Genomic DNA, 10,000 nt, shown 5'->3' with positions numbered 1-10,000 from the left:
TGATACTACAATCATCAACAGCACCATCATTATCATCATTGTTGTCATCATTATCATTGTCCTCACGACTCATATATATATATATATATATATATATATATATATATATATATATATATATATACATATACATATATACATATATATATATATATATATTAATATATATTTTTCTATTTCTATATATATGTATATATATACATTATATATATATATATATATATATATATATATATACATATATATACATATATATATATATATATATATATATATATATATATATAAATATATATATATATAAATTTACATATACAGAGAGAGAGAGAGAGAGAGAGAGAGAGAGAGAGAGAGAGAGAGAGAGAGAGAGAGAGAGAGAGAGAGAGAGAGAGAGAGAGAGAGAGAGAGAGAGAGAGAGAGAGAGAGAGAGAGAGAGAGAGGGGATGAGATATTCTAAACATATAAATAAAAATATGACTGAACACCACAGCGAAAACAAATACAATATAAAAAGAAACACACAAAAAAACAAAGTTCTAAATACATAATTACGAGTCCGGAAAAAAGGCCGATATAGCCGCCATGTCATTAGCATTTAAAAAAAGAAAAAAAAAATCATTTGCATCCTATTAGAGCGTCTGGTGACCGTTAACAAGGCAGAATAAGCACGTCGGACACGTCATTTGGTATTTGTGGGAAATATTTCGGTAGGTTTAGTTAAGCTAAGTTTTCCTCATATCTGTTTAGCCTCACAACTGGAAAACAGAAACAATGAAAGTGTCATGACTCAATAATCAAGTATGTATCGAGACATATGGTCATAAAAAAAACAAATCTAGCCAGAACTTTACATATTTCAGAGCCATCTGTACCACATATCCGAACAGGGCTAACGGTTAATTAAAGTTTAAGTATAAAATGGCCTGACTCAAAAGGGGGGGAAAATGACACGACAGCTAAATAACAGTGAGGCAATTACAGCGTCCATGCGAACACTTCATAAATCTAGAAAAAGGAAAGAGAGAGAAAAAAAAAACAAGTACAAAACAGTACGAACATTCTCCCGGTCATTCACCACTTCTCTCTCCCTTCTCTCTCCTTTAATTCTTCCCTCCTTCTTTCCTTCCCGACACTTTTTCATCTCTCACCATCTCCATTTTAACTAATATCTATTTACCCTTCCTCTCCAATCTCCATATCGCAATTTCACTCTCCACCTATCTTCATTAATCTTTCCTTTCCCCTGCCCCTTTTCTCAATTCCTTCTCACTTACCTTTTCCTTCCCTTAGTCCTTTCGCTAACTCTCACTCTCTCTCACTCGCTCACTCACTCTCTGTTTAACTCCCAGCCCAAACAGATTCACTCTCACACTCACCCCTTCTCTCCCATTCTTCCCCCCCACCCATCTTTCTCAATACTTATCCATCTAATTACCTAACTTCATTACTATTCCTTCTTCTTTATTACTATTTTTTCTCCCGAGCGACGCCTCTGCAGGGAATGGTTAACAGGAGCACGCGAGGCCCTGGTCGACAGTGAGAGCTGAAACACCATCTGTGCCAAGGTGAAGTTGCCAAAATAACAACAATATTCTCATTCGCTCCATCTTTCTATATATATCTTTCTTTCTCTTCTAACCCCTATCGCACGCACTCGCAAACACACACACACACAGGCAAGTACTTAAAAGTAGATCATACCTAAACATACAAGCAGACGAACCCACTCAATCACAAAACCCACAGCCACATAAACATATTGCATAACTGCATAATAAACAAAACACAGACATACATAGACACACACACACACAAACACACCTACACGCACACGCATCTACCTTGTCTATACACGCGATCAGCCAAGCATAAAATCGACCTACCAAAAGTTCGATTCCTTAACGCCATTTTGGAATCACTGAAGGCGTTAGGATAAAATACCAGTGAAGAGCATGTTCTCTCTAACTTTCTCTCTTTTTTTGGTCTCGCTCTCCCTTCTTCTTTTTCCCTTCCTATCTTCCTTTCTCCCTCTCTTTTCCCCCTTCCTCCACATCCTTAACCCCCCTAAAAAGACACAGATAAACAAACAGATGAAATAAACTAAAGCAATCGAGAACGAGGATAAAAAAAAAGACGGAAGAGGAAAAAGGGAAAAACGAGAATTTAGGAACAACTAGAGCCGAGATCGAGCGAGAAAAAGTGAGCGCGAATGAGAGCGGCCAAAACCTAAGAGCCCAAGACCAGTCGTAACAACTTCAAGTGCTCCAGAAACATTTAATTCCAGCCTGTTAAGAGTACACCTCCCCCCCCCCGGTCACACCGCCATCCACTAATCCCACCCCCATTAGGACCCCTTCCCCAACCTCACGTCCACATCCTTAACCCAAAAGAAGTTATCGCCTATCCTGCCCATAGACCTTATACCGGTATGGCTGCCGTATGAAAGGTGACCAGTCATTGCTTGGACAGGGGCTTATACAGGGGGGGGGGGTCATAGTCCGCCTTGGTTTTAATCATGAATGCATAGTTGCGAATGGGTAAAGGTTTTTCTAACAGACCATCTGATGTAGTTTTAATTTGCATAAAAAAGCAACCTGGCGACGGGCAATTTCCACGTTACGTTACTAGTAACACTGCCAGATATATCTACTATACATAAAATAAGTTTATTGAAAAAAAATAATGAACATATTCAAAATCCTTCTAGCAACTCTGCAATCTGATGCACTGTCTCTCTCATTCCTAGCACGTAAGTTGAACAAACACAAAATATAAAACTAAATAAATGAACTCAGACATATCAGAGCCGACCTGCGCCCGTCACAGCACCCAACCACTCGAGGCCAACATCATGATACATTAAGTGTTTTGTGCATAAGTGGCCCTTGCGAGATATATCGTTGAGGCGGTGGCCACACTTACACTTATGTTAAGTGTTTTGGCCACTCTGCCCCATTTGCCCCATTAGTTCGCGTCACCCGCCTCATGGATGTGCCTCATTTTTTGTTTATTTGGTCTTTCTTGGCCAATCTATTTGCTCGCTTCCAATTTCATCTTCGCGACTGTTGCTCTAACAATTTTCGCACCCATTCTCAATCAGTATGTATGTATGTTCTTCTCTCCCTCTGTCACTCCCTTCCCATCCCTTCTCTTCTCTTCTCTTCCCTTCCCTTCCCTTCCTTTCCCTTCCCTTCCCTTCCACATCCCCTCCTATCACCCTATCCTTCTCTCCTTCCCTCCCATCACCTTCTCCCTCTCCCTCACCCTCTCACTCCCCTCCCTGTCCCCCCTCCCAAGGAAGGCCTCGCTTTCCACTCCCCGCCCTGAGGCTTCGTCTTCGTCCTCCTCCTCCTCCTCAACTAAGGTCTCCCTCCCACCGTGAGGCGTGAGAGCGATCGAAGGCTCGTCGAGAAAATGTATCAAATTCCCGGAATCGTGTTTGCACCCCCGAGCCCGAAGTCGCTTTGCTTGCGACATTTGCCTGCAGACTCTCGCGGACACGGCACACGCGGCGTCGATCGCAGACCATATTCACGAAGTGGTGAGGGTGGGATAGGAGGAGGAGGAGGAGAGGAAGAGGGAGGGAAGGAAGGGAGGAAGGAGGGGGATGGAAAGAAGGAGGGGAGGAAGGAGGGGGATGGAAAGAAGGAGGGGAGGAGGAAGGGAAGGAGGGAGAGATAGAGGGAGAGAGAGATACGTAGATAGATAAACTGATAGAGAGGGAGGGAGAGATGGAGGGAAGGAGAGAGAGAGAGAGAGAGAGAGAGAGAGAGAGAGAGAGAGAGAGAGAGAGAGAACCGAATCCCCTCCTCCCGCTGCAAGCAATTAAAACGGGGCTTGAAAGCGATTACGGCGTGACCACAGCAACGCACGCTCGAGCCACAGCCATCTTTTCTTTTCCTGACGAGGTCGTGGCGCAGAATGAGATAAGAAATATGCAAGGCCGGCGAAATTGATGCGTCATCCCCTCCCCCCTATGCCTCCACCCACCCCCTCCCCCCCATGTTGAAAATGCAGATCTATATACATTTTTTTTGTTCCTTTCTTTCTTTCTTGTCTGCTATCTCTGCTCGTTTGCATTTTTCTGACAAATTGGACCGATTTCGAATTTGCATATCGCTTCTCCCTCTCGACCGTTCCTCTCTTCCTCTGTGAGTATGCAGGTAACGCAGCAACTTAAAAGGGAAATTCTAATATAAATATATTTAACGCTTACAGGCAAATTAATAAACAGGCTGTAAACAAACTATATATATATATATATATATATATATATATATATATATATATATATATATATATATATATATATACATATATATATACATATATATATAAATATATATATAAATATATATACATATATATATAAATATATATATATATATATATATAAATATATACATATTTATATATAAATATATACATATTTATAAATAAATATATATAATATATATATATAATATATATATATATATATATATATATATATATATATATATATATATATATATATATATATATATTTATATATATATATATATATAAATATATACATATATATACAGACACACACTCAAACACACACACACACACACATATATATATATATATATATATATATATATATATATGTATATATATATATGTACATATATATATATACATATATATATATGTATGCATATCCATATTTGTGTGTATATATATGCCTATATTCATATATGTATGTATTTATGTATATGTGATAAGTATTATCTTATATATATATATATATATATATATATATATATATATATATATATATATATATTATATATATATATATGCATATCCATATTTGTGTGTGTATATATATATATGCCTATATTTATATATGTATGTATGTATTTATGTATATGTGATAAGTATTATCTTATATATATATATATATATATATGTGTATATATATATATATATATATATATATATATTATATATATATATATATATATATATATGTATATATATATATATAAGATAATACTTATCACATATACATAAATACATACATACATATATAAATATAGGCATATATATATATATATATATATATATATATATATATATATATATATATATATATATATATACATAAGTACAAACATAAGCATATACAAACAAAAATATAAATAAACACAAATAAACACACATAACCACATACAAGCATCATAGGCACAGAGCCACGTTTTCGAAATCCTAATGGATGAGACGCAAGGACGAAGAGGGCAGCACAAAACGAGCAGATAGCCCGGCATAAGCGGGTGTAACAAGAGATAAGGAAGTTACCTCTGTCACTGATAAAAAAAAAGCGAAGCTGCAACAAAAACACACGGGTAGAATATCAATGGATGGTTGTCATAACTTCCAAAAAATTAAATAATAAAGATATGTTATCAAATAATGGCAACCAATGAGTGCTAATATTAAGCATGTTAACTTGAATAGTAATAACGGTAACCCTAAAAATAAGAAAAAAAAATGGTTACATTAACAATAGCAGGAACATTGATGATAAAAAAAATTATAAAGATATTGTTGATAATAACAATAATAATCATCATCATCATAATAAAAATAGTTATGATGGCACTGATAGCAATAACAATAATAATAATAAAATAATAAAATAATAATACAATGATAATAAAAAGAATAACAATGGTCATAACAATAACTATAATATCAATGAAAATGCCAATGATAATGATACTAATAACAACAATCCTACTAAGAAACAATTATAAAATCAATGATCATGACGATGACGATAATAATCAACAGCAACAACAATAGCAAACGCAATAACAACGAACAATAATAACGAATATTCTGTCACGTCCTTTAAAGACCCCCCACCCCCTAAAAATTCGAAATCCCACAACCCTCCCACACGCCCATCTCCCCTCCGCGATAAGCCAAAAACCAACACCCTTCCCTCTCATCCTCCCCCTCCCCCCCAAAAAAAATAAAAAAATAAAATAAAATTATAACCACATAAAAAAAATCCAAAATCTTAAAAAATAATAAACTCCTCCCCGCGTCCTTGCCGAGCCGAGCCGAGAGACCTGCTGGTCCGGCGCGTGTCTCTTTAAAAAACCCGTCGGTCAGAGGAGGCTGTGAGGCAAGCGACCCCGACAGCAAACCGTGCATAAAGATCGAGAGTCTTCGATCTGATATTCTTTTTTTTTTTTTTTTTTTACTTTGAAATTATATTCTCTGTTCTTTACGCTTGCTTTCATTGTGTGCCTTTGTTTCATTCAATATTCCGACCCCCTCTCCATTCCTCGCGTTTTTGTTGTTACTGTTTTTTTTTTTCATTCGAATCAAAGGAAGACGTGTTAGTAATATGAATGACTTAATTTTTTCCCCTCTTGTCTTCATCTCTCTTATGGGTTCGGAATGTGGGCCATGCGTGGGGTGTGGCTGCGAAGGGACCCACCGCCGCACCCATGCTCGGCTCCTTCATCAGGTAGAGGTTGTACGGGCTTGGGGACAGGGGTGGGGGGGTGGGGGTTATGAATGACTATCACTCCTGATTATTTCTATTGGGTTTCGGAAGTAGGGGGCAGGGTTAGGGGTTAGGGGGTAGGGGGTACTGGTTAGGAGTTATAGGATGGGCATGACGATTATCCCTGATAAGCTCTTATCGAACTCGTGCGACCCGATTAGGACCAGATATCTGATCGAGCGAGCTGATGATAACGTCAAACTATCCTTCTTGCTACATTAAAATGTGTACAGCATTTAACTAGACGACATTTTTATCTTGTGAGAATTGGACATTTATACTTCGGGTTCTGAATCAGTTTTTCTTTGCACACTGATCGTAGATAACAACATATATAGATAGAGCGTTATTGATAAAGTACACATGCATCCCCCAAAACAAACACACCATTAACAATGCACAATAAGGCTTCCATACCTGCAACAGGGCTCTGACCACTTAATATACACATTCGTCGCGTCCTTTTCAATCATCCTTACCAAATCTTCAGATAAGTCTTAGATAATCCAAATTCCACGAAATACATAATCAAACGATAAACATCAGATCGAAACTAAGACAGAAAATAATCGCCCACACATCTGTTTCGGCCACGCTTAAATATTAAACACGAGAGGTCATGCACAAACATGCACACGGGGATCAACCAAATACTTTTAAGAAGTGGGACGACGTTTTTGCTCTACATAAACATTATAAAAGGTCACACTTTCCATAAGCGTAGGAGGTAGGTCACTCCGAAGCCAATTACGTTGACAGCCGTTCAAATATCCGGGACATGAATATAACAAGAAAGCGGAGGATAGAAAGAGGGGGAAGGACAGAGGCAAGAGAGGAGAACAATGAGACATAAAGGGGAGAAGGGGAGAAGGGGAGAAGGAGAGAGAGAGAGAGAGAGAGAGAGAGAGAGAGAGAGAGAGAGAGAGAGAGAGAGAGAGAGAGAGAGAGAGAGAGAAAGAGAGGATATTAATGAAACAGAAAGATAATATAAAAGAGAGAGCGAGAGAGACCACCACCAAACCTCGCCTAATCGCTTATACCTCTCGCCACAATCCTAATTAAACAAACAAACAAACAAACTACAAAAAATCATACCCCTCCCTCCAACCTTAAAGGAAAAAAAGAGAGAAAAAAAACGCCAAACGGAAAGAAAACGTGACACCCAACACAGGTCACGAACTGACACGGCACAAGCAACCAGACCACCTTCGCCTCGTGACTCCAGAGAACATGAGGGAGGATAGGGGAGGGGGGGTCAGTTGGGGGGGGGAGGGGAGGGGAAGGAAGTGTGTGTCAAGGTTAGGGAGTTGGGACACCTGCAAGCGACAAGAAGGGGAGGTCGTTGCCCCCCCTACCCCCTCCTACACTCCCTTCGGACACTTGTGATGGGGGACACCAGGTGGGAGAAAAGAATGCGAGAAAAGGAAGGGAAAAAAGAAAGGATTGGAAAGGATTGGAAATATGGAGGTGGAGAGGAAGACGCGTAATGGATAATAGAATAAAGAAGGAGGGGGAGACAATATATGAGAGATTGAGAGAGAGAGAGAGAGAGAGAGAGAGGAGTGGGATGGGTCGGTGGGGGAGGAAGATAAAAGGAGAGGTAGGTAGGTAGGTAGGTAGAGGAAAGGAAAGAAAATGAGGGAAGGAAGGAAGGAAGAATAAGACAGATAGAGATAGCCGTATTATCAAAACTCAAACTTTCCTTCTTATTAAATTAGAATGTGTGCAGCGCTTAATAAAACGACATTTTAACTTGCGAGAATTGGACATTTATACTTCAGGTTCTGAATCAATGTTTTTCTTTGCATACTGATGCTAGATAACAACATATATATATACACACACACACACACAATAGTGTGGTATTGATAAAGTACACATGCACCCCTCAACCCCTAAACGTATCATTTGTAACGCACAAAAGGTCAGTCTCCAGGAAAAAAGTCACCTATCGCTCCTCGTATACAAGAGAGAGAGAGAGAGAGAGAGAGAGAGAGAGAGAGAGAGAGAGAGAGAGAGAGAGAGAGAGAGAGAGAGAGAGAGAGAGTTAAGTAATTGATTGATTGATTTTATAGCACGCATGGATTCTGTTGGCCTTTTTACGCTCCAGTTGATTGCGTCTAACATTTATACTACCGAAAGTCTGATTGGCCAAACGTCTGGTGCCATATTTGTTTTAAGGGTCTAATTGTGAAATCCTTTAAATTCTCTTTCTTAATTAGTGCCTAAAATGTATTTCTAATGGTAACTAAATCTTGGTTATCTCCAGTAGCCTCCGTTTGAATTTACTATGACTTTTCATGCCAAATATCAAACTAGTGCCCTCATTATAACCCAGTTTTTTCTCTTTCCACAGCGGCGTGCGCGGCAGCAGTCAATGGTCAGCAGGCAATGCCCGGGGTCTTTCAACTCGGTGATTCAGAATTTACTTTCGCGGATGCAACTCAGATGTTCGGATTCGCAAATTTCGAGAGCTTGAAGATCGACAGCTCAGCTAGAAAGGGCGAGGCTACCCTCAACGCTGCGCCAACGCCGCCGCCGCCGCCGACCCATTCACCTCGCGACAGACCCTCTGCGGCGCCAGAGAGCGGCCGACCGGACCAAGCTATTCTGGATGACATCATCGCGGGAAGAGTGGCCGGCCATAACGACAGTGTGAATGTAGTGCCGGAGACGGGGTCCGACCGCTCACAATCTCCGATCTCGTCCGAGGCGGATAAAAAGAGCAGGTCAGACCTAAAGAGCGCGCCCCCCGGCGCGAGCGGGCGGCGAGTTGACAAACGGGTTCTGGCGCGGATTATGAGGGAACAATTCAACGAGTTCAAGCAGCGGCTGACGAGGAAGGCGAAGTCTCTCTCTCACGCGGAACAGCAGACTGACGCCTTCAAGGGAACAGCAGACATGGACACAACCGCCTTGGGCGCGGCCAACGGAGCCTCCGACAGAGCGGCGGGACGAGAATCGTCGTCCCGCGTTCTGGTTGGCGAAGAAGTGCCCAAGGCGGCGCGGCGGGCCGGCGAGGAGCCCAGCGGTGTCAGGTCCGGGCTGCTGCGTCAGGATGCTCACCCCATCCCTGTCACCTTCACGTCCCTCCCTGGATTCCCGTCCGTCCCGCGCACGCCCGGCACTGGGGTGGCGTCCGTCGCCACCGGAGCTACCACCCAGGCATCTGCTGCGCCCCCTTCCTCGCCTGCAGGAGGTACAGCGGGGAGAGGCGGAGCCCCAGCGGTCATGATCGACTCCCTCTTCGGAGGGGGCGAGCGAGGGTCGGGCATCCGGGGCGCAGGATTTAGCCGCGTCCCCGGCGTCCCAGGGCCGAGGAGGCTGCCGGGCGCCAGAGGCACGACGACAACCAGGACTTCCTCTAGCCCTTCGGACCTCATGTCTATCCTCCAGACGCGCCTCATAGGGGGCGTTCGGAGTGTCCCCAATGGCGTGTCTGGAGGCTTC

General features: G+C 41.2%; 2 protein-coding genes across 4 annotated transcripts in view; one reads left to right on the top strand and one right to left on the bottom strand.

Annotated features, from left to right (window-relative positions):
- Window positions 1-10,000, bottom strand: part of LOC122247833 (RING finger protein 17) — a 169,899-nt gene that overhangs the window by 64,426 nt on the left and 95,473 nt on the right. The window lies entirely within an intron of this gene.
- LOC122247828 (uncharacterized) overlaps window positions 1-10,000 on the top strand; it is a 59,447-nt gene that overhangs the window by 33,402 nt on the left and 16,045 nt on the right. For both annotated transcript variants that reach the window (XM_043007458.2, XM_043007457.2), the window contains exon 2: window positions 8,907-10,000. This exon is cut by the window's right edge and continues 122 nt beyond it. In XM_043007458.2, coding sequence (XP_042863392.2) covers window positions 8,907-10,000 — 1,094 coding nt within the window. The remainder of the gene's footprint in view (window positions 1-8,906) is intronic.

Source organism: Penaeus japonicus, unplaced genomic scaffold (genome assembly GCF_977035675.1).
Source record: "Penaeus japonicus unplaced genomic scaffold, GWHDUDI00000001_assembly GWHDUDI00000025, whole genome shotgun sequence".
Lineage (NCBI taxonomy): Eukaryota > Metazoa > Arthropoda > Malacostraca > Decapoda > Penaeidae > Penaeus > Penaeus japonicus.
This window is presented reverse-complemented; position numbering and strand designations above follow the sequence as displayed.